General features: G+C 33.2%; 2 protein-coding genes across 3 annotated transcripts in view; both read left to right on the forward strand.

Annotated features, from left to right (window-relative positions):
- The first annotated feature begins 2,545 nt into the window (after window positions 1–2,545).
- Window positions 2,546–5,835, forward strand: LOC148179474 (uncharacterized). Its single transcript, XM_088050482.1, has 5 exons — window positions 2,546–2,856; window positions 2,909–3,120; window positions 3,172–3,346; window positions 3,400–3,483; window positions 3,531–5,835. The coding sequence occupies exons 1-5, from the start codon at window positions 2,842–2,844 to the stop codon at window positions 4,833–4,835; spliced, it is 1,791 nt and encodes a 596-aa protein (XP_087906608.1). The 5' UTR covers window positions 2,546–2,841; the 3' UTR covers window positions 4,836–5,835.
- A 1,439-nt stretch (window positions 5,836–7,274) lies between these two features.
- GEFmeso (Guanine nucleotide exchange factor in mesoderm) overlaps window positions 7,275–26,484 on the forward strand; it is a 33,885-nt gene continuing 14,675 nt past the window's right edge. Inside the window, exon 1 of one of the 2 annotated variants that reach the window (XM_088030041.1) lies at window positions 7,275–7,504. In XM_088030041.1, the coding sequence (XP_087886167.1) occupies window positions 7,456–7,504 (49 nt within the window). In that variant the 5' untranslated portion in view covers window positions 7,275–7,455. Of the gene's footprint in view, window positions 7,505–16,503; window positions 16,544–26,484 lie in introns of those variants that run through there. The other variant, XM_088030042.1, reaches the window with a different exon arrangement.

A 26,484-nucleotide genomic window follows, 5' to 3' on the forward strand; every position in this document is an offset into this window, starting at 1 on the left:
TTTATTCAGTTTTATAGATCCATTTTTTTTACATTATCTACAGGGTTTTTCAGATAATATGACGAGCCTGACGAGACCGAAAGGCAACCCAAAATACATTTTAAGTAGCTGCCTGGATATCTCATTATGATATGAATTGATCAACGATCATAGTTATCTGTTTTTTTACAATACAAGTGCTGTCAGAGCCAACTGAAAGATTTTGGTACGCGTTTTCGTTAAGGGCATCCTACAAAATTAATCTAATGGTGTAAAATCCTCAAGATGTAAAGCTATGATTGTGAGAAATCACATACAAATGTGGTCTACTCTTCCGACTTTTTAATACTTTACGAATTTATTTTTGACTTTAAACTTTTCAGGTCACATACTTGGATTCCTTTTGACTGAAATAAAAAAAAATGTCATCCCTGAAATCTGTATTTTGAGTTGCATATTATTGTCGTCAAGCTCATCATCTTATAAGAATAACTAAATTACTAAATATAACATAGATGTAAACAAGTTTGAGTGCAATTGCTATTTCTATTTTAAAAACTTTAAAAAAAATAGTTATCTAGTGTAGTTACTTTTGAAGTCTAACCATAACAGATATAAACGAAAAAAAACTTTTCACGATCTGAAAATTACTATATTTACCAAAGTATATCACCTATGACCTTTTCACCTCAAGACCCATTTTGTAATTCAAAGAAATATTGTCCGTGAATTTGATTTTAATTGGCCTCTGAGCGTGTATTAGAAACATGAGATACAGTTTTTTATTCTTTTCGTTCCAGTCATACCAACTTACGTCACATAAAATATAAAATATGTTTTTAGAGTTATTATTTTGTCGTATTTTACCATGTCTTCAACTTCTTGACCAGACTGTGCTAGACCGACTAAAGTCAGAAAACCACTCACTCCAAGCAGTATTATTCTTGGATATTGGTCAATCAATGAACCTTCAAACTAGCAAAACAATAAAAGAAATAGAAGTAACAGAAAACAAACCCAAAAATAAAACACTGTAATGTTTATAAACAGAAGTGTGCCAAGAATTTGAAATGGTAATTAATACATAGATTTGAGTTTTGTTGATAACATGTTTAAAACATCTATAATTTCGGTGTTAACACTGATGTTTTTATTTTTTTTACTCACCGAATAATTCTGCTATGGTAGTAAAGACAAAATTTTAGTTCTTGTTTAATGGCATTACCATCAAATTCAGTTTTACATTTTAGTTTCTTAAAACGGTGAAAACAGGTTTTGATGTGATATTTTATTTGATTTAAACAGTAGATTCCTCGAAGAGATGGTTGAATTACTGCAACATATGCGAGTGGTACGAAACTCCATCTTGTAACCCAAAATATTTCTGATGGCATTTTAGGCAAATACTCTTCATTTATATAAATAGCAAAGTAAATAAATTTGTCTTCATTTGTAGGTAAAATAAAAAAAATGAAGCCAAAAGTACAAACGCAACTGTTAAAATTGTGTGGACCGTAACCAAAAACAGTTGATTTTTATAACTCTTCTCAATTTCTTTAATTTGAGGTATATTCCATGACTGCATGTAGTCCAGCGCATCTTTCATTATTTTTGAAATAGGATATAATGAAACGTTTGCGAAAAGTAGCTAAAAATGTAATATTTAAAAAGTAATAAACAGTCATATGTAAAACATAAGTAGGTACATAAGGTAATGTAAAGTACATCGGACTATATTGAATAAAAAACTTTATATTCGCTTTATAACAAAACAAAAATGTTTGAAATAGCCATAATAAACCCAAATCTGTCGGGGAGAAAATCAATATCACTTTTGAAACTCGTAAATCAAAAATACCAAAAAGCAAAAACCAACATAATTTCTCGGATTTCAACTTTAAAATGGTAAAGTTAATTGTTTTTTTAAACATAACGTCGGACTTCAAAGAACGAATAAATACAACTAAACGAGAAAGTGTGTTATTAGTTTATAAAATAATGGAAAACTAGGTCAAAAAAACAATTGGAAGCGATATCACAATGTTCTTTTAATAAGAATAAAACGACAGACTATAAAACTTGCTTGAAAACTACACTACTTGACTTAAAATAAACGGGTAATAATAATCAAATAATACATGAACTGTACATTTTTTATAACACTAAGGCCCGGTTTATTGAAGCTAAAATTAAATCTTTAATTTCGATTAAATACTTAACATCACGTTACAGTGACTTATGACCGTTTTTTTGCGTTTTTTTTTCAAATGTCAGCAATCGTCAAATTAGCTGCAGGATTAACATAATTTTAATTAAATTATTGTTTAAACCCGCCCTATGTTTGATAATAATAAAAAACATCTCACAAAAAGTTTCATCTTCAGCATTGTATGGTTAGTTTTTGTTTGATTGCGTTTGATTCCGCAAATAATAAATATTCCGGTTATTAATTTTGAGTTTTCTTTTCCAAAAACTACCCTCATTTTTAAATATTTTCTGTCCATCTAGCGACAGTTAAGCAAACTACGCGTAACATCCAACAGAAATCTGTACACTCTCTACAGCTTGTCACTTTTTGTTTGAATGACATTTCATAAACAGCTGTCGAACTGACGTTGACGTTTACACACAAGTCTATTGTTATCAATTCCTTGCAAAAATAAATTCCAGTGTGTAGTGTTCCAACACAGTTTAACAGTTGCCACAAAGTGTTACTTCTGTGATATTTTAATTTCTAAATTTCATAATCAAATTGTGCGAAATAGAAAGTTAAGAAAGTTTCCGTGTAACCCCTTTTTAGTCGTGAGTCGTGTGTTTTAACCATATCATTTAACTTCCCTACCAGTGTGACCTGTTGACAATATGGTAAAGTGCAAAGTAAGTAAAATAAACTCATGGGTTTTTCCAATGTCAAGACTTGTCTTTCTAGGAATGTGGTTGCTCTTGTAACAAATGTTTGGCAAATGATCACGATGTCCACTTGCATGTGGAGATTGAAAATCTCAAACAGAAGTTGGTTGAAAGAGAAAGTCACATAGTCACAATGGAAACGAATTTTTTGAATGAAGCAAACAAATTCCCTAGTGGGGAAGTGGTGGCGCTCAGAGAAGAACTCCTAACATGGCAGGATAAATATAAAAGGTTGCAAATTGTTACGTTATTAACAGGTCATTAAAATTAATGCGTTTCTAGATTATATGATGCTCACAGACGAGTCCAAAGAGTAAACCAAGGATTAGAAGATAAACTTTTAAAATTAGTAGATGTATGTGAAACAGAGAAGAATACTTTAACAAAGGATGTGGCCACTTTATCACAAAAACTGGCAGAGGCCAATTATGCTGTAAAAAAGTTGACTGAAGATAATGTAAGTAATGAAGGATAACTGGTTTTTATAAATTATTCATCTCTGTTTTGCAGGAGAGGTATAAGAGTGATGTTTCTTTAGCGATACAGTTCCTTCAATGCAAACAGACTAACTTCGTAGCTCATAAATTTGATTCAGTAAGTCTCAAAGTTGTAATATTTCCAAATACAGCGTTTTCTTGTAGTTACCTCAAGAAGTACAAGTAGAAGTGTCTTCTCATATGACAACTAAGCGAAAACCTGAAGAAAAGAAAGTTTCATATGAAATGAAGAGTATTAAAGTACCTATTCCCACGTTTCCACCAACCGCCATGGTCTATTCTATTCCTAAATCTCCAAAACCTGATAGAAAAGTAGAATTAGATGTGGAACAACCTCCAGTTGACATAGTTTCTGCCGCTATCATGGCCAAAGTCTTGGAAGAACGACAGAAAGAAAAGGCATTTGCTAAACACTGTGATACTTGTACTTGTTCCAAAAAGCTTAATATCGTTTACGATATTACGCACCATACCACCGGAACACAAACAGGAGAATACAAAAAAGCACTTTGTATAAAGTGCAATGAACATCTCTCACAAAGCTCCCAGAAAATGAGATTAGTAAAGCACGACACCGCCTCAAAAAAGGTACAGATACATCCAACTGAATTTATTGACAATGCTCAAACAAACGGAAATAATATTGTTAAAGTACAACCGAATAATTTTTTAATCGACGAAACGGCGCATGTGGATTCGAATTACGTTATTATTCAACCAAACAATAATTTACAGAACGCAATAAAACCCCAACCTGATACAAATTTTTTTAGTATAAACGAAGCTCCTCGAGTTAAAAATTCAAAATCTCCAAAATTAGGCGTAAAAATGGAACATCATCACTATTTGTGCAATGAAACGTCGTCTCACGAAGTTCATCGAAATAAATCTGAAACTGATGTAACTAGTGCCAAAAATGGTTCTTCCGATAATCTCAAAGGTCCTAGATATTGTTCGATGAGACTACAAAGCGGCACTAGAAATATTCTTCTTGATAATGCTCACAATAATATTGCACCTGTATTGTATAAACGACACCATAAAAATAAATCCGAGGAAACTCCCACCACGCATGAAATTTCTCACACTGAATCGTGCTCTAGCGAGGACTTGAAAAACATTTCTCTAATCAGTGATAATTCCATACATAATCAACAAAGAGTAGCTGAATGGGTTCAAAGCAATTTGGACAATGAAATTAGTAGCTCCGATAATTCACAGTCGGAACCGCTGCTTAGAGCGGGAAAAAAGAACGCTGGGAATGTTGATAAAGTTAAGTATGCTGAAATGGAAGAAAATGTTAAGCGGTTCCTGTTTGGAGAAAGCGAATTTTTAAAGACTGTTGAACTAGGGAAATTGAAATATCAAAATTACAGGGAGAATGAAGCGGGTGATCGGACAGAGACTAATAGTACAAGGAGTAGCTCGCACACTGAAACCAAAATCTAATTGATGCCTTTTTTTTAAAGACTAGCGAATTTTTTACCCTTTACCACTATCAAATATCAAAATATTTCTCCCTTAGCTGTACGTTACGGTTTTTATTAAATTTGGGATGCGTCATCTTTCCAACAAAGTTTTGTTAATCTTCAAAGAGCAATTTTATTAAACCCAAAACCACCGATTTATTGTGTTCTCTAATAGCACGGGTTTGTTTTTGTGATAATTCCTTGTAATCAAACGTCTGTTACGAGATTAAAACATGTTTTTTCGAGCAAAATAAATCGTTGGCTTTAGCTTCGCGAGTGACTGTCGTCTAACATTAACTATAAACTAAATAATAAGTACATAATTCTGCTTACACCTATTCGCATTCACTAGCTTCATTATCGTCTAATAAGTTTGCAAAATGTTTTTTAGTTTGTGCACTGAATCAAAATTGATCTATCAAAATTTTCATACATTTAGATTTTTACAACTTGTGATCACTGTAGTTGCCAAATTTCCTAGTATCTACTATCTTCAGTAAAAATCTATACGTACTGAACTATTTTATGTTTATAAATGATATAATAAACAACGCTGTGATTTATGATGTATGTGAGATTTTAAAATAGAATAGTAGAGGAAACTCCTGTACATAATATGAGTTACCTGACCAATTGCTTTATTTATTTGTAATATTTTTGTGTATATCCACATATTGTGAGCAAGGTTTGTGTGTTTTGTGTATATTATAAGTCTTAGAGATTAATGGATGACATGAAGAGACCAATTGTTTACGCACATTTAGAAAATATTTTGTATATTTTGTTTGAAAGTTTTAGTACAAATTATAACGCGCTTTCGAATATTTTTTATTTTTTTTTAGAAAACTCGGGACATCACAGTCTTGTAAAAAAGTCTCTAGTCATGTCATTCTCCTTTTAGAGAATTTCATGTAAAAAGTCATAGTCTGTTTAGTGTATATCTACTTAGATTAAATAAATACGAATATTTATCCATATAAGGCACATTTTATACTAATCCCATGATTTCCTGATTTTAAGTCTTGCGATTAAAGTTTACGGAAATTAATATTTCTGAAAATCATTAATCTGTATATCCAAAAGTTGGAACAGTTTTCTATAAATTGCAGCTTACAAATTAATTTGATTAAGAATAAAATAATCTCGCATTTATTTTGATAGCTGCCGTCTTTTTAACATAGCTTTAATATTTAATCTGAATTAAAATTTAAATTTCACATATTTATTTATTGATTTAATTGTTTTTTCCACTGAAGGCGGTTTGACACGATCGCATTTTTTTTCAAATTTTTACAAATAATAATAATAATAAATAAAAATTTGAGAATTTATGTTAAAACAAATATTCTCATGACAAACAGCGAAACTGGAGAAAATATGCAAAAAGGTTAGCGAACAGCAAAAAATTTTTTTGCATTAATTTTGTCACAGATCTCAAAAGAGAAAAAATGTGATCGTGTCAAACCGTTTTTAGAACTATTGTATTGTTACCAGCTGGAATATTTAGCACTTGAGTTGCAAAAATGTTCTAAGAATTTTGTGTTTTTATAATTCGACAGTGCGTAATTTCCGGGATCAAGTTCAATAAAGTAAAATAAAAACAAAAAAAATTGGCGTATAAAAAAATCGACCATTCAATTTACCAAACTACCCCAATAGTAAACAAAAGTTTGCGAATTCTATTTGATTAACATTAACTCAATGAAGAGTCTCCAACTGCTCTTCTTTGACTTGGGAGGAACCAAAGCAAATATGCATCATAAAGACCGACTTTGTAGGTAAACGGAAGTCCGAATTTAACTGGTGAATCTGTTATCCATTTTTGGTTTATCTCTGTTGTAACGCTAAAAGGCAAAAGGCAATAAATCAAAAGAAATCTCATATCTGCTTCCTTCCGGTCCAATCCGAAAGCGCCGCGACTTTTTAGATATTCGATACCAAACTGTAATCAGAATCTTATCTTGTTGTGTACAAGCATAACAATCAATAAACCTGTTGCTTGGAAACCTAATAACGATGTTAAATTCTCTTCAAATCGGACAAAAAGCTAATTAAATAACTTCCGACTAATAGCTACCGGCTCATTACAACATTCTAGGGTCAGAAGGTATCATGAACTCATTAATCAGAAAAGCGTATTTTAACGCCGTCCATAAAATTAACATGAGTACTCGTCAATTGCATGCGTCATCCTACGCTCGCCAGGACCGTATCAGTAGAAAAATCGGCATGCAAAAAAAACAGTTTACTAACACAACAATGACTCAAATATTTTCTCTGGTAACATGGAAACGTCAGTTGTAAAGTGATGGTAAAAGAAATACGAGGCAAATTCAACATTCCAAAAATTCTCGTAGAATCCTGCGCTGGAAAAGAATGGAACGAATGCGCTTATGCGCGCGCCTTTTGGTCCGCATTTACTTGTGAAACATACGCAGTGGTGGTCGCTGCTGGATCGCGTGCTCGATTGTCCGAGTCACGTTTTGTTATAGGCGGTTAATGTATACAAACGCCGATTTCCGTACTGTACGAGATTACAGGCCGATATTTGTTAGAAATGTGACTGTTTGCAGTGATTGACATCGTGTCGTTCCTTAAATATGAGTGACTCGGACCGGAGCGACGATGACACCTGGGAAAAGTTCTTTGGTAAGGCTACTTAACTTGATATGACTTAATGACCATTTCATTGTGATTGTGCACTTTTTGCGAGTAATTGCAATTTATTGGGAGATTACAACCTTGGCTCCTAATTCACTAATCCGCTTTTCTTTGGTAATTATCGTTTCCTATTTCAATTTTATAATGGGTCTTTTGTAAAATAATTAGTTACGTTACCACTACAATGAGTATTGTTTTCTTGTTATGTACTCGGTACGGTGAACTTGTGAAATTGTGAAAATCGGACACTTTTTAAGAATCTAGCACTGATGTCAAGTTTAATTAAGCTCTCCGGATAAGAGCTTTTAACCACATGTCTCGCATATTTTATACACAAACAATCAAATTTAACATTTTTTTTTAAATTGACAAAAACAGACGTGTTTTCGAAATCACTATGTATACAGATTGTATATGGACTTATGACACGTTTGCGGTTTATAATTTCAAGGACGGTCGTTTTCTTTGCTTTCAATTGTATTAATTTTTTCATATCTACGTCATATACCCGTTGCGATTGTTCAAACTAACGTAACTAAAGCTTGACGTTTTTACTATTTAGTCATTTAGTTTTATAGTTGAATTTATCATAAACATTGAACACAGATGTCCTTCTGGAACACAAACAGTTCGCGAGCTAGATAAAGCTTTGCCGGGTGTAATACTCTTTCTGGCATAAATTCAAAATTATTCCACATTCAATGTTTTATATAGCACCTAATAACTTAAGCAAAGAGCAAAATCTATGTCATCAAATTCACAAAAAATACGTATTTTTTGTGAAATATGCAACAGTTTCTAAAAAAATGTTCAACAAATTTTTCGGATTTAGACTTAGACTTTTTTCAAATTCTCTACATTATTTGGTTTAATTTAAATTGCCTAGAAGCTTTTTTCTCATTACAGTTTTTCAATTCTTGGATAAGTTCGTTGACTGTTTTGCATCTTTTTAGCAGAAAGAATTTTTCACATTTTTAGATATTTTTTTATTCAGAAAATGTTTTTGGATTCCCTTAAATTGTTTTGATTTTGGATTATGTGGATATTAAAAAGATTATTCCTCATTTCTAGATTCCGATTCTGAAAAGTAATGTTTTCAAATGAATGAAAAAATCTTAAAATTGATAACAAAATTATACCTCAATAAGATTTTCAATTGTATCTATGTGTTTTGACTGATTACTGATTACATTTTTGTTTGCGTCTATAGTTTTCAATTAGAAGTTATTTTAAAGAAAGCATGACTCTCTAAACCAATTATATCTCGTCCTTCAACACTTTTTACGCCAACAGAGAATTTAGCATGTCTCCTTCCGGTCTCCTTTTCGAAAATATTGAGAAACTTCTCTAGAAGCTTTCCGTCCAGTTATACTGTTGTATTAATCTATAAATAGTGGACTAATTACTCATCAAACTTGATTAGACCACAATATACGTGAGGCAGATTCGATAAGTTGGTTCAGTTTCGCTCCCAATAGCACGTAGCTTTAATCATCTCTTTGACAATTAGGTTAGTAGTTATTAATAATATTTTCAAGAAATTTTCTGAAAAAAGAGTATGAAATGCTAATCTCGTTCGGATTATGTAGCAGCAATGATACGCTTTGTTTATCCTGTGTTGTCATTTCAATAGGTGCAGCTCTCTGTCTGTTCATTATCCTCCACAGTGATTGGCATTTCCTGCCTAATTAAGATATAGGTTTGGGGGCTTCTGTATTCACATTGTCAATGTCCAATAACAATTCAAGTTCGGCATGTGCAGTATTATTTCTGTTCGTAATAGAATACAGCTTCATTTTTTGTTAGTTTTAAAATAACTCAGGATAACAAGAGTGGTTCAAGGGCTCGTGATAACTTAATTGTACAACAGTAAACTGACGAAATCCTTTTACAACTACAATTAATATTGGTACAGATTAAAGCACCGACTTGTGTAATCGTAAATTTTTCCTCCATATTTAGGTCTGTCCCGGAAAGTCAATATTTTCCAAGCGAAACTAAGTGTCGCCGTAATTAAGTACACATGCAAATTTACTGTCTTTCCCAACGTTTTATTATGTAGTTTGTAACTTTTATTGTTGCGTGACTCCAAATTCTTTGCACTTTCAACCGACTGATCTTTGCGATTTATAATTCCACAGGTTATTAAAATGCCAACGGTATGATATTCTGATACACTTACGTTGAATATTTGATAGTGAAGGCCAGTTACCTTTTGTTTACAGTCTGTATTTACTTAAAACTCGACTTTGGACTATGGAAGTTACCAATTGATTTCATTTTTATTTACTACAAGTGTGTGGTGTCAATTTTCTTGACTTTGCACATTTTGAGCAAGTTTCGAATCCGGGTTAAGTCGGACATGATAATCAATTTTACTTGTCATATGGAGTAGAAATCCAGATAAGCTGCTTAAAAGTACGATCCTTAAGTTGTTTTTTTCGGTCTTCGATTACGATTCTTTTAGTGTCATGTTATATCATCACCGTTTGCAAGTGTCAGGTGTGTAGTTTGACCTTTGTTTACAGTAAATTTTCTGTAATTTTAACCATGTCATAATAATCATACAAATAAACTTGAAGTATGGCGGAATTGTTTGGCAAAGTTTCAGAGTTTTTCTTGTTCAACTTGTTGAATTTAGACCGAATACTGAGCTTTTACACGCTGATTTATAGATTCACAGATATTTCACAATTTGCTTATTTAGATCAGTTTGAATGCTACGAGCTGTGATAAATTAAAACTGTTTATTATGAATGCGAAAGCGTCCCGAAAACTGGATTGCAGCCAGGTGTTAATGTGATCCAGTAGCAGTCAAAAATCTGTAAGAAATGTGAGCAGAACTGCAGAGGGCGGACGATAATATTTACAAATGGACTCGACGGATACAAATATTTACAGACAGTAATAATAGACGAATATCCCCATAACACAGTGAACGTTTGCCGTTAAGGCACGTATAAACTTACTTCCGTTTCCACGCTATATGATACATAGATCCGGTGTTCTTTCTACATGAATGTTTTCATTATTCACCGTGACTACTGATACAAAAGATTGCATTTAGAAAACTTATTGTTTTTATTTCCAAGAAGTTTGTGAAGGAATGTGGCAACGCTTTATGTTAAAAGGGATGTATAAAAATTTTGGAAAGTTGGACGAGGGTGTTCTTTTGACGGGTCGGCAGAACTCGTTAATTTCGAAATTAAAGTTCATTTTAGCACTTGAATACAGATTGTTTCCAGTCCATTACGGAGAAAATGATTTATGAGGATGTTTTAGCCGTTTAAGGTAGATAATTTTGTTACCATACTTCGTTGGTTGAAATCGAGAAGGTAACATGACTGGCTATTTTTTTTAACTGGATCTTAACTTTTCTAAACGAACTTAAACACGTTTATTTATTATACCAAATTGGAAGATTCTGGAACGAGAAAGAGATTTAGAAATATTCAATTGGACAACGAATCGAAAATCTTTAGATCAATATGTAATTAGCATAAATTAGGGGAATTTTAATCCTTTGATTTACCTGACGACAAGAATAAAATATCATAAATACATGTAATAGCTGTAATATGTAATTGAGTATTGTAAAGTTTAATGTCACTAACAGTTACACGTATTTATAAATTATTGTAAATGGAAATTCTGTGTTCTTAAGCTCCTTCTGATATTTAATAGCTCCTAGATATTAGCAATTAACAATAGCATAAACAAATAGCACAATTAACAATTACAACTACAGAAATAGTAAATATAGGGAACAATCGGTATTACAGCAGGAAAATTTTAACAGATCATTACAACTGTTCACAATTTTATATTGGATATTAAGATTGTATTTCGAATATCGAGGCCATAAAACTTGCTGTGTCCACAGTTTTAAAGATAATTTAAGTATATAATTGATAACAGTTCTTTGACTTTTTTCTGTAGGTACTATCTGGATTTACTCGAATCATTTCGATTTTGAAACGAAAAAACCACCGCTGATATTCTGCAATAGTGCACTTCATTTAGTATCATTTCATATCATTAATTAAATAAAGAACCATCATCTACTGGTATAAATAATGATAACGCGAGCTTTTTATAAGTGCAATATAAACATTAATTAATAACAAGAAATGCATCCAGATATGTGTTGTATTGATGAGCGTTCGATTACATAAACAAAAAATTCTTTTTGACTAAACATGCACATTCCAAACAGATCCAACCTTGAAACAACAAAGAAAACAAAAATTATAGCGTCAATTAGCGCAATGTCTGTAAAAATGGTGGTTACTAATATAATTTGCACACAAAACGAGTCTTGCATTTATTGCCCCACATACAATTTCCTTTCATGGAGATGATAAATACGAGTAAGATGATCAATCACGATGATTATTACTTTTTTTTGTCTTTTGCAATTTTTGTCGGGGACTTTCACTAAGGTGTTTAGTTACTCGTTAATTTGTAGTTCTTACATAATAATTTAAAAATCTTAATATGTTGCAGTAGGTATAATTAATGATCTCGTTGAAAGCATCTTTAAGTGGAGCCACCATCTTAAAATTGGTTGGAAATGAATAAACATGGGCCAAGTTTACACACGAACGTATAAATATGCTTGCATTATTAGCATACAAACCTCGTAACGACCAAAGGGTAGACACAACAAAATAAATAAAATACAGAATAAATCACTTCATTTAGTCGAGAGAAGTGTCCATGACAGCCGCACATGTTATAAAAAACCAATTAAAACCCTAGGAAAACGTCAATTAACTCATTGATTTCATCATCTCTAAATTCTCTGTCACATTACACAATGATATTACGAAGAATTTTATATTTTGTTCCAATTTTAACACCGTTAGTCTTATCCATAAGTGGGGTAAATCCATAAAGAACAGCATGTGCTATTGTTGGTGTGGGCCGAGCATTACTTACAGTGAGACAGGTACGTTTTAAGAACTTGTTGTAGTCGTGGGCTGTGCTGTGGTATTTTGAAAGTTCTTTTGGTCTATACATTTCATATGTTATTACGAAAGGATTTTTTCTGCAAATGGGTTATTACAGTTTATTAAGTTCGCGGGCGTCTTGCTTCGAAGCTGTGCATAAAATACCCATGGTGAGTGTGACAAGAATTATTCAAAATGTGCCGTTATTATTTATCGCATTGCTAATAAGTAATAGTGTTAGAAAAAGTTGAAGGTATGTCACGCAAAAACTCCGTACGCACAACGAAAATCAGATCACTTGCTCTCTAATTGGTTTAGTCCATGATTGCACTTCGTTGTACGTAGATTAATGGTTTTATGATCGACGTAAACTCTCGTATTTGCATTTTCTGCACAGCGAACGCAAGCCGAGGTCAATAGTCGGAAATTCATTTTCTTAATCTCGTTCCTAATTTTGTACGTCCGTAAACCAACGTTAGAAATTCAACGAAAATAAACCGCTTGGTGTGTCCCGTTGAACTATTTTGCATTCTTTCGCAGTTTCACTCGTCGTGCATTTTAATCTTTCAAAGCATGATTTATTAAGCTCTGTTTCACTATGTTTAAATCGCAATTAGAACATCAACATGTTCGAAAAACCTCTAGTAACTCAATAACGGGTTAGGCTTCCTTGTTCTTGTGATAATAACATTAATGAAGGAAGCCTTAGAAACACTCTCGAATTATCCCAGGTCTAGACGTTCCTTTTAATTACTGTATCCTCGCTTGTATCACGTCGAAAGCAAAGACGAATTAAAAATAGGGTGCAGGGATATGTGAGAACCGTTTTAGAAAGCATTTCAGGTGTTGGGTTTCTGTCATGCAGCTTGGTTTGAAGAAAAGCCCGCTCAAACGGAACTAGGATAATGTGAATCGAATTGATCGGCACTTTGGCAATCAAATTTAAAATAAGCGAAGTCTAAATTTGATCACCGCTCCCAGAAATAACGCTTTCGTGTAACTTTCGGATTCCTGAAGGCACTTGTTCGAACTGTGCTCTTGAACTTGGTTACCCTTCCAAAAGTAAACAATTCTGAATGTTCAACAGCTGAGCAAAGATAATATGGAAGAAGTCTTCTATTGACGCTAGCGGGGACAAGAATGAGGAACGACGATCTAATAATATCCAACCGGCTACGTCGAGATGTTTCAGTTTTTCAGGTATTCTTGGAGTTGTCATTTATTTTTTTCTGCTGCAATTGAACATGTGTACTATGTACGAGAAGATTATAGAGGTAATGATACAGTTTCTAATTGATTTACGGGTACTGATATCAAACGGATTTGCTACCTTATATTTCGATTAGATTAAAAAAATCTGAAGAATATTAAAAGATCTTCCTGGTAACGTCATTATCGCGGTTATTACGACATACTTAGAAGAAAATTATAGCTTGTAAGATAACGTTGGACAATCCTCCTGTGAAGACAAGCAGACATAATTCAAACGAAAGAGTTGGTAATTTTAATAAACGTCTGCGTTTGAAACATAAGCAATTTTTTCTAAAAATGTTAATTATACAGAACTAAGCTACGTGGTGATAAACAGGAGAAATTTGTAGTTTCAACGTTTAAGTGCTCAGTTTTACTTACTTTGTTACCTGAAAGTTTTCTTTTGCTGTAAACATAAATTTTATGGAAAAAAAATATCGCAAAAAAATATTAACGATTGATACGTTTTAAGGTCAAATAAAAATATGAAAAATTATGTGTAGCCAAGCGCAACAAACTATCGTTTTCTGACTAACTAATGGAATGTTTACATGTGGTAAAAACTAATTTACACTGATATGTTGGTCATATTTTAGAATGTTTTACTTATTTTGTTGCTTATATTACACCTATATGAAAATATTTTTCATTTTTTTATAAATTCTGGACGTAAAATAATAAAATTTCTAGCACTGTTACATTAAGGTGACTGCAGCCGTATTTTATTTAGGAAAATTGCAATGTAAAGTTCTCTACGAAACTGCTAAAGCCAAAGAGATGCGGTTTTCGCCATCGTTTTTCTCGCAATTTTTTAGCTGAGAAATCGTTCTTAGATTTTCCAAAAGTCGAAAGTTTGAGTTTTTCGGAAAAATTCATTACCAAAATTATGTCAAAGTTCTGAGGTCAATATCTTGCTTATTTTTAGAGCAAACTTACGTTATTAAAGATTCTAAATTTGGGCACGAAATTCACATACGACAACAAGTTAATTTTTATTTTTCAAATTTTTAATGCTCGATATCTTCCGAACTACGAGTTTGGGCTATCGTTTTTCTCGCGTTTTTGTCCTTAAAATTCGCCCTAAAATCTCAATCGACGAGGGCCAAAGTTTCAAATACTATATCGGCGCTGCATTTCTGGGAAACTCTATCGAGAGATGTGGTTTTCGCTTCCTGATATTTATTAGGCGGAATGATTTAACTGAATTGCCTTTTTTTGAAAGATCGGAAGTTTGGAATTAAAATTTGCGAAGGTGGACAAATTTCCATTGCAAGGACGCATAAAACAATAGCTGTGAATTAAACTGATCTTACAAGGTTTCAAGCTGTTGTTAATAAACGTAACTTCAATTACTTTAATTTGATATATTTGCATTAAAGTGAGAATAACGATCTAATAAATAAAACAAACATTGTTAACTGGACATGGCAGTTAGTCGTTTTTAATTAATAAATGGATTTAAATTGCATATATGCATTCAATATGTGTGGAAAACAATTTCATACAAATACTGGTAGCTTTTACTGCACCCGAATTTTCTTCACTTTCATTTTCGTAAGAAATTGTCGGGTAATTAACTTCACAATTTTATTTATAACAACTTCAAGGTAAGCTTTTCCGGTTTTACTAGTGTAATTATGATTTTTTACAATGAAGAGAAAGCACCTAATTGTTAAGAAAAATATGATTAATTAGCCGTTTAAGTTCATATTATGAAATACCCACAAAACAAATACCACACAGATGTTGAACGTTATAATTTTATTATTATGTAAACGATGTCAATTAGTTGACTCCAAAATTCATTTAAGTTGTCGCTTTTAATAAAGTCTTCAGCATGGTATTGTCTGGGGGGCGATAAAGAAATAATCAAACTCTTGATTATTGTTTTAACAATGTAGCACCCTGTAGCCCGATCATATATCTCTTGAGCTGTTAAAGACAGCAGTAAATTGTAAACTAAATCATAGTTTTAAGACGCACGTAAATGGTTTAGTTGCAGGTAATTTTTATGTTTTAAAATGACAGGCGGTGGCGAACGTTTATTAGTTTTTCAACAGTGAACGGTGATTATTTTCCAAATAAGTTACACAAAATGACTCTTTTAAAGCCCAGGATGTAGGTGGTGCAGACTTAATGAGAAGCATGTGTGACTGAAAGGCTAATGAAATGGGTTGGTGTACGGGATATCTCAAAGTCGAGGTCGCATGTCATGTTTATTTTACATTTTCATGTAGAAATAAGTTGAAAGTGATGGAGTGACAATTTTAGTGGCATACTCGCGGAAAATGAAAACACAGTAATAAAGAAAAAATGGGGTCATTGGCTTTGTAATTTTTTTGTGGCACATATTTATTACATTGCCAAGTTTCAATATTTTTGGTACAAGAAGTGTTACGGTTTGCTGCCCATCTCACGTAACTTGTTACCGTGGTTGAAAAAATTTTGCATGACATTCTTCTTTTTCGAGTTAGTGTGCGCCAGCCATTTCCTCGATGGTATCAAGCATTGCCCTTTCTTGAACTGAGTTCATCACGGTTTATTTATATCTTCAATAAAAACTCGGCGTACACGTAGAGATAGAAGGCCGTATTGAATACCGAGCTCCATAAAACAGTCCGACTGCCTCCTGCACCATATTAGGCATAATGTAACATTGTCTTCCTTCCAAGTTCTGTCCTCTGCAGCTCTAGCTCTAAACAGTGTGTACCAAGTCTCACGTATATGTACCACGTCTTCCTTCAGCTACCATCTTATATAACATGGTGTAGGTGGCAAGTTTGTTTTGGACGTCCCAAAATGGACTTCTTGGGTCAAGTTGAAGGTAATTTTGTATTGTGTTTATTGAGTGGGTGTATGTCTGGTCTGCTACATGCTCGGCTCAAGTGTTTTATGCGTTTGTTAAAAGGGGCGGTAGGTGTTCCGAAAGCTTCCCACATTTTTATTACCTGCATGCTTAAGCGGTTATTTAACTGTTAGTTATGTTGAAGCTAATATTCCAACTCACGCGTTGTTTGGCGACAAGATTTGAAATTAGTGTGGATTTCATTTTTGGCAACAACAACCAATTCAATATAAACACACTCGTAACACTTATTTTAGCTGTCATGAAATTAGATCGAAATTGCCCAAGCACTCGGAAAAAATGTAGTGTGAAATGAAAAACATGGAGTGCTAAAACAGGTTTTTAATTTTTCTAGATACAAACTTCCCTCTTCCTGCAACATTTACACAACTTGTCTCTTCATATAAGCTGCTTTTGATTTTTCCTTTTGTTGTTGAATTGTAATCCTATCAAACATATGGCCTTCGTACAATTATGGTGGAATAATAATTGCCCACACTGCAATAGTTACTCAATAAAGGCGACTCTTTGTTACCGTTTTTACACGGGCAGTAGTGTTCATTTTCACACTAATTGAAAGTGAAACGAACTACTTTCCGTTCATAATCGTCTGTTTTCTTCCTCGAACTTTATCTAAGAATTTCCACCTCGAGTTTGTTGGCTTTGCAGAGTTCAATTCGTGTGAATTGAAATGTTGTAAAACAACTAGAAGACAATGTTCAAACTAATCGCCTCATCCAGCAACGCCCTTTGCGGTACTGAACATGAATGTCAGCGTGAACATAGTTTACAATTCATGTCGGTGTATCTCTGAAGTCGTGCTTTGTCGTACAGGTGCTAATTAAACTTACAGTATTAAGTCGAGAACACGTGTTTGCTGCGTAGTAAAATAAGAAGCGAGGGAATGTGAAAATAATTCAGTAGCCTGGGGTGATGTAGGTGTGGCGCTGCTTTTGCGACGTTTTTCCCTAGACAAAGTTGATTGAAGTTCACCCCCAAGTTGATTATTGCATTTATTGGTGTTCCCCTATGAGACGGTCAAGGGAAGAATAACAAGAGAGATTTATGTTACAATCGTGGCCTATCAATGTCGAAATGCTGATGCTTTTAAAGCAAATTATGCGGAGTTATTAATGTGGAGGGTGCCGAGATGTTTTTATGGCAACAAAAGCTATTGTACGACACGAGCAAGTTTTTTTATTACATTTTAGACGCAACTAGCATTATTTGTTTTATTTATACTTTTGATTATCAATATCTATAGATAGAAACGTGACATAGTAGATGTATGATAATGTAATTTTTTTTTTAATCAATAAATATTGCGGTGTGATAAATTATGGAGGAGTTTTAGGTCAGATTAGCTAAAATTTTGCAAATGACATTCAATTTAAAATAACCTTACCCAGACACTAAATATTTTGGGAAGTATGTCTTAAAATATTTTATGAGGATGCGTATTTATAACTTCTAAGCTTAATTGAAATGTAAACAGATCCCTTTGATTTTTTTATTCTAATTTTTACTCCTGAAAAAATACGTTCTGTAGTGGCAACATTGACGCTTCGATTTGGAGAGGTTTATTAGTGACACCCTGTATACTTTACAGTAGACTGTTTTTTCTTGTTAAGCATATGCCTGTACGTAATGACGAAGATGCATATTACATTGTACCATCTGCCCGTTCCTTGAATTCAAATCCTGTGGGAGCTTGCACATCCGGTGTTGAAGTATCGTACAGACACCAAAAGCAACATATGAAACAATGATCTCTCAAGTACTTCTAATAATTTTATCGGTTATAAAAAGTAGGTAAACCGGTGACTATTGGAATAAATTCTATAACTTTTATGCTCATTCCATGATGGTGCAAATATCTGAAAACAAATCCCCGTCGAGAATAATCAATTTGTGCAAAAACTCGTCGCCAGCGATAGTTTCTCTCAGACGGCATGAACCAATTTCTTGCGCTAAACTGTATGCTTATATGAGGTTTCACTGTTGATACCGTGGAGGTATACCTATATGTAAAAGAAAAGCGACGGTTCGTGATGACATTTTTATGCAAGAAGCAGCATGAGCGTGTGAGAAAAGACTGCAGCCGCCGAGATGGCGAGACGCGACCACTACTGATTTAAAACTTTTTTTTCGTGTCGCACCCAAGTCCTGAATTGATGTTAATTAGTTTTTTGACACTGTTCTTGAAGTGGTTTCGGGGTGATAATCGCGTCTAGTGCGGAAGTTATTGGTACGAACACTTAAAATTCGATTTTGAAAATGGAGATGACGTAAACCAGACGGAAGAAGAAGTAAAGCTAAATCCGTGCAGGCAGTAATGATAGCGGCCTAAGAGCTCGGAAAGCGGTTTATCAGACCACCAAGGCAACGGAATTAATCACTTTCTTAGAGGCTTATCTTTGACTGGGGTGTATGGCGTGCAATGGGTCTTCGACGTGTAAATAATGTCAGTTATTTTTATTCTTTTATGTATTTATTTATTGTACTGCTTTATTACAAAGGAATTGTCTCCATAAAAAAATCATACTGTATTTGAATAGGAGCTTAATTAACTTTGTCGTAAAAGTGCGATTAAAGTTGTGTGATTCAATGTCTCATTACTCGTAGGATAAAAAATAAAAGTGCAAGGTGGGATTGGTTAAAACAAGAAATACTCTTGCAATGTCACGGCCCCTGTTCCATCGATAAACTGTCATCGAGATGCTTGGAAGTTATTTTAACGCTATTTTTAGCGGACGTTGGTTTATTTGAAATGCAATTTGCTGAGAAAGTTTGCCAAAATCTGTTGCAGTCTCATTTTCAGTTCACTGAAAATAAACTTTAACTATTTTCGAAAATTTTAAATCATGAGAATTTTAGTTTTTTAAAATTTGACTTCTCATTGCACAAAAATTGTAAAAAGTGATAACAGTCAACTTGCCGTTTTAATAATTCCGTTTTGATTTTATTTGTAAATTTAATTTTTCGAAATCTGTACTACTTTATAATTTATGACAAATGATTTTCACTCTCTGTAATAAATCAAGAGATTGCTGTATCATTGTATGAGCCATAAATAACTTATGTTTTGATTTTATTTTATAATAATTCATTCTTCATTAATAAAACAGACTATCAAAGTTGTAATTGCGGAAGTTGGCATTATTGATTGGAAAACATCAACCGTCAGTAGAATGGTATGTTATATGTTATAACATAACTTATAAGTTATAAATATCGATTTATGAAGAGCGAAATTTTTAAAGCCACTTGAACATTTAAAAAATCGCATTTTTAACAAGACAGTTTCAGACAATCTACAGAAATCAACCTTTTAAATTATTTATTAATTACATATTGTATTAAGGTTATCGATTGGATAGCATAAATACATAATTAAAATGTAGATTCTTCCAAATAATGTGCCTTTCTTCTAGGATGTTTATTCACGTTCTTAATAGAAAGCGAACATTTTCTTAATGTTTTTAAGTACACATAATAATTATAAAGATTGCTTAATTTTTTCGTAAATTGGGACGCGTTTTGTTGACTTGGTGTAAATGCTAATGAAAGTGAATCCTGCCGTTAAAAATGTGTTAAACCTAATGAAGCAACTTACGTAATTTGTGGAAAAATCTGAAAAAATTTATATGATGTTTTACCAAGTTTGTCAAGATCATCCAAACTTTACTTCTTGAATGTTCCGATTAAATCAGAAAGTCGGATATTTTTTGTACTGTAAAATACCAATTAATTTGTTGATTAAAATTTTCCGCCAAAGAATGATGAGAATCCAGAACAATTTCACGGATAAACACATAAGAAAAGACAAAATTGAAGGGAGAGGCCCCTTGGGGTGTTGTAGTTAATTTAATTTAATCAAATATTGTCTCAGTACAAACTGTACCTACTTGCGCTAGTTTATTGAATGAGGATAATTGCTCAAGATAACAACTCTAATTAGATAGAACATGAAAATATATTTTCAAAGTTCACCTGTGTCAAATTAACACGTATTTAAATTGTTCGAAGGTCTTCCTTATTCATTATCATTATGCACATTCCTTGCTGCGATTAATTATGCAACCAGTAATTACCAATCTAAAACATTCTATTTGGGGAACTTTTAGATACTTCGATCCTTCTCCACAATTAATTAAAAGAAAATTTCCCAGCAATTAACACAGTGAACCGTTAAATTGCAGTTTCTTGTTTCAGAAAATCATCGCTGCTTTCACTCATTTTCATGTATCGTCATATTTTAATTTAGCGGAACTTCTTGAATTCTCAAAACCATCTTTAAATTTTCCCAAAAGAATTCGATTTCACACCCACATAGTGTGATTATTATTACATTAAATTTTATTGGAGAAACTTCACAGTTTGGCCGCGTTTTACGAGTCTGTAATGTAGTTATCACGTATAAAGGCGGCAATTAACTTAACATTTCTAGGGTCGTTCGAGTTTCGGCGGTTCTTTGTAGGGTGAAACCTTGACCTTTGGATGTATCCATCATTTACGTGGTATCAACGTTAAGCAGTAATTTTCTACTTTACATGTTATCTGGAAACACGTTACATGCAGGTTTATTGAAATTAGATACAAACCTATCTTGTTTTATCTGGAAGAGTGGTGCTTTGGGGACAGAAAGTCATTTATTGATTGGTGTAATGTAGACTATGTTTTCCTCATATGGAATAAAGTTATCCACTTTTTTACTTATGGGGAAAACGTGGGTTGAGGTGTATCTCAATTTATACGCCGACACATGTTTCTCATGCACAGGTTCTTCTATTAATTAAATATAAATGCGAGTATTATCGTATAGCCGAAAGGATTCTGATGAAAGGTAATTTAGATAACGTCTGCTAGTCCAAGATTTATCTCTCTAATTTTTCTCACCATGACAAATGAATCAATTCTACAACTCGCGTTTATGTTTTACAACAACCAGCTGTGGACAAATTAAATATAAACCTCAAAGACTAGTTTGCGAAGCCCTGATATATTTACTGTTATAGTCCCTATAAATACACCAAGTGCGAATTAATTGCTAGATTCTTGATTGTCCTTATTAGAAATTATGGCAGTACCGAGTCGTAAAAACAGTCTTCAGCATTTACGGTCGTATGATTATAATATTTATTGTTAGATTTTATTACTCCTGCACTTATCGTGTCAAGTGTGAATAACAGTGATTTGGCGACAACAATGGTGCTATTGTGCAGTGGCTATTTCCAGTTAAAAAATTGACATTTCGCCATAGTTCTTGTTAATACAACCATAAATCTGCAGAAGGAAACGTAACATACGAACCATGTGCGTGAACAGTCGACAAACTATTCGCTTGGTGTCAAGCGATTGAGAAAGTGTATCGCAACTTTTAATTGTTGGTAGCAGCTATGGTGCTAAAAAGAAAATCCAGATTTATGTTTCGTCAGGATTACTTAAGCGATCCTAATTTTATTGACGTGTTGATGGAAAACGTGTGGAGAGAGAAAGTCGGCGCCAAACGGTTTTATTAAAAAAATTAAATTTTTATTTTTATTTTAAACAAATCGTGTTCAAAATTTGAGATACTTCATTTTTTTCATTTGTTTGTTGTTTCTTTTATTTTTATTTCCAGTCCTGAAATTGGTTCATGTTGAAATTTTCAGTTGTTAAAATTTGCTCAGGCAGTTTTTTTTCAGATTTTTACATTCTTATTTGCTGATTATCTCAGGTTATCAAGTTTATAAGCTATCAAACGAATATTTAGTTCAGATTTTCGAAGATTAAATTTTCAAGTTCCGAGATGTTCAGATGCGGTTTAAGCTCCTAAGGCCAAAATCTTAGATCCTAAATTTTTTATCTAAAAATTTATGAAATCGTAAAAAAATCACGGCCTGACAACCTAAAGACCAGAAAGCCACTAAAACACTCAAAACATTCGAAATTTAAAGCATTTTAACACGACTTTTTTCACGTGTGAAAATTGTATTGAATGTAGGCCTTATTAGTATTGGATTCAAGGCTAAATTATGTCGTTAATTAAGCCAAATCTGCCCATTGATGAAAGCATTAGCTGTGATTTATTTCCCAAAACATTTCGAAAGAACAGTTTATTGTAAGAAAAAGCACGCACCTTAATTTATTTAATTGGCTGCTTTGGAAGCCAACATAATTAAGTGGTTCCAACATTTTAATTCATTCATCCAGTGTTTTCAACAGATTTATTAAATTGGGTTAATTCGTTGTAAACATAATTAGGTAACACTAGTGGATGCGTTAATTAAACAGCTCTTCGGGATTTTAAAGTCTGAAAATTGCTTAATTTTGATCTCGTTCGTGTACATAAAATGGTCTTTTCGATAGAGTCCTCGTTGAAATATTTAACTCTCAGTAAACATTTATGTTGATGTTAGTTACAAGATCATAAAATAAACCTTATGTGCACATTAACATTGAAAACAACTGGCGCCAATTCCTTAACAATGATCACAGTGTTGGCTCTCTCCATTTTCATGGGTTCAGTGGATTTGAAGACCAAAAAAAAAGAGAAAATTTAGTTCTTATCATATTACATACAACTAATTCAGACTTTCAAGTTCTAGTGGGCAATTGACCGGAAACTTTTTCAAGGAGTAGCTTTTTTTCACGTCAAGTGTCGTTATTACTGTGCCACACATGACATAACAACTTCCTCCGCAAGTTATTTTAGGAGCGTCCAGCTTAAAATTCAGTTATCAGTCATTCACTTGCGTCTATTTTTTGTACGACTTAATAAACTCCATTGAAAACAGTTCTTTTCCTGTCACCGCTCTCGCACTACTTACCATGACAAAAAGTCTTTGCTTCAAAAACTAGCGAATGATCAATTCGACCAATTCTTCTCTCTTGAACTGCCTGTGGGTAGTTGTTTGAATTACGTGGTCGAGTTAATAATGATCTATCGGTAGCATGATAATGAGACTTGCAATCCTATTAGAGACTCCGTCTTGTTAGGCGTTGTTTGTGAACACATTTAGGTGGCTTTGTATGCACACTGCATTTAATTTAATGAGGTAGGGGTGTGCTTGGGCTCGGTCAAAGTAATTACAACTTGCGTAATAAAGACAATAGGAGACTGACATGTAAATATTAATTGAAAGTGGCGGGCGAGATAAAACGGAGGCAGGATTTTCGGACAGCGCTGTGGGTTGCCTATAACAAACATAACGCGCAATGTGGGATTCTGTTTGAAATGAAATGAATGAAATGAATACTGTTGTGATTAGATTCAAATTTTGTTTAGAAATTTTTGAGCGTTTTTTTCTATTGTTGGCATATTCTACTGCAATTAACTAGGTTTTTCGTGACATTCAATAGGAGGTAGAAAAAGCCTAAAATTATTGCCTTTAAAGACTCGTGTTTCCCTTAATTCTTTAGATATTTGGAAACAGCGGCGTTTTCGTGTTTAATCAGATGAAATCCACCGGATAATATCCGCATTTCGCAAAATTAAAGCTTTGAGCAACAGTGGAACTGGCGCCTCCACCATTTTTGCACAAATTTCAGATTGCCGTGAAATGGAAATTGACTGCATTTTGCTTGTGGGTATTTCTCTAACAGCATTAAAGAACAAACGTAGCTGTCACTTCCGGCACTAGCAAATACATTCTCCTCTAACAATACAGATTTATTGTATCAGCAATACATCGTTAAATTAGCAGCTGGCTTAATACGCCTCGCGGATGATCTACGATATGTAAATGAAGATGCTCTGTCGTGTATGTGGGATTTTAGACGCCGGTGTGCCCGTTGATTGGCAGTGGCGGAATGCAGCAAGCGAGTGTGAGGCGCCGTGTACATATTGGGGTCAATGCTTTGTGGCCACGCCGTCATCTACCATATATCCAAAGTACATTCATGAACACGAACCCAGCAAGACGCCCGCCCAGACACCAACAACGAGGTCCCACAGTCAAATTACCATTTCACTATTTAATTAAAGGAAGTTTTCGATTTAGAGACTCCGTTTTACATGAATGGAGGATGTCAAAGAATTAATCGTATACAGTTGCATCATCTTATGGCTTCTGTAATGAACTTTTTGTATAAACTTTCACAATCACATTCATTATTTAAACGAAGTATTTATTTAAAATTTTACGGTGGAATGCGGGACTGATAATTTTTTATTTGGGATTAAGCAACCGTGGAAAATAATGTAAAGTGCATTTTTTACTGTTTTGGTTTTGAGGATGACCTTTGGATAATGGTTACAATCTGCTGTGTTTACGGTATTTTAGAAATGCGTATTTCTTAATTAAACGAACATAATCTCTTGATGGCATCGTAAAAGAAAATTATTTACGGATTCTAGGTTGACTCAAATTTCAGATGGTATTTAGTCTTTATATACAATGAAAATAATTGATAAGATTACTTAAAAATTTGGAAATCTTAACAAACAGCAAAAAATCAAATATTTTTCCGTTCGATTATCTAATCTGGGAATACCTAGAAACTGTTGTTTGAAGTTCTTACTTGTGGAAAAAATACACCTTAAACTATCTAAAAAATGGATCCAAATGTTACTAATCTCTCTTATTAAACTAATGTATCCAAATCTTTCGAATCTCTCTTAAACTAAGGGTCGGTTTACGCAATAATTTGATTGAAATTAAGTTAATGCTGTAACTAATTTGATGATTATTAACATTTGAAAACGGAAAAAACGATCAAATGTCACTTTAACATGATGTTATTAAAAAATTAATTTAGCTTTTGTAAAGCTGCCCTTAATTTAAATGAATTAGATAACAAAAATCTCAAATATCTAATATTCAAGTGTAAACTCAAAGCGAAGATAACAAAAATTACAACACATTGCAAAGAATAACTCAAACCCTAAAATTCTAAATTTTTGCATTTCGTGTTTTTATATTATTTGTTGATTTTTTTTCATTTTCAATATTTTTGACTGGTACTGGGAAATTGAAGATCTTCTAATTTTGGGAATCTGATCTGAACTTTATGAACCGAGATAATATAAAAAAATTAAACGATCAAGATAATAAAGAAAATTTGTATCTCTAATTTTGACTTTACAGGTTCAACGATAAATTTTAGCCATGGCACTTTCAAAATTGTGGGTATTGATGCCATTATCAGAAAATATATTAACAATAAAATTAATCTTTGAAAAAGCCAACCTTTAACAAACATTCGAAATCTCAGTTTAGGGCTTTCGTAATCTTTATTACTTCTCAATCTTTTAGTAAACATCCAACCCGAGATAATGGGTATTTTTGCAACATGAGCTCATTATTTAATTTTGTCCGAGCAAACACGGAAAAAATTTGCTCTTTTGTAGAGACAAGTATGTAAATAAAACTATTTTCATTATTATTAGACATGCAATGTCGACAAATGCAAATTGCACATTGAAACTCCATGATAAGCGTGGTAGTTCATGAAGTCGATTCACAATGTCGTTCATGTGGGATTTATCGATGCACCTGAAAAAAAAAATTGTAAACGAGTAATTTAAAAGCAATTTGCTGTTAAAATTATTGCGCCTCTCCCAAGCTGGGTATTATGTTCGCGCTGTCACATCATCTTATTAAAAAGTAGCAGCGACCATAATATGGTTATTAATTAGTGCTCACGTCCAGTATAATGTTGCGTCAATAATCAACCGTTTGTAATAAATGTCTGAAGAAATTATGTGTGCAATGTGGGTACAAATCTTCCAAGCATCATATTTAACACTACAAACTGATCGCATTTACAACAGTTAATTTCCCTTGCATTCCGTTGGATCGAAACAGAAACAAAGACCATATCATCCCTTTTTTATAAATGTAGCTCTAACTGTTCCTGCAATAAAAAACCCATCGTGTGATAAATTCCATCTGAAATTATACGCCTGCGAGTTAATAACAACCCCAAAGGTAGTA

The sequence above is a fragment of the Gnatocerus cornutus genome, chromosome 2 (genome assembly GCF_029298725.1).
Source record: "Gnatocerus cornutus isolate USDA-ARS CGAHR chromosome 2, icGnaCorn1.1, whole genome shotgun sequence".
In the NCBI taxonomy this organism is placed as follows: domain Eukaryota; kingdom Metazoa; phylum Arthropoda; class Insecta; order Coleoptera; family Tenebrionidae; genus Gnatocerus; species Gnatocerus cornutus.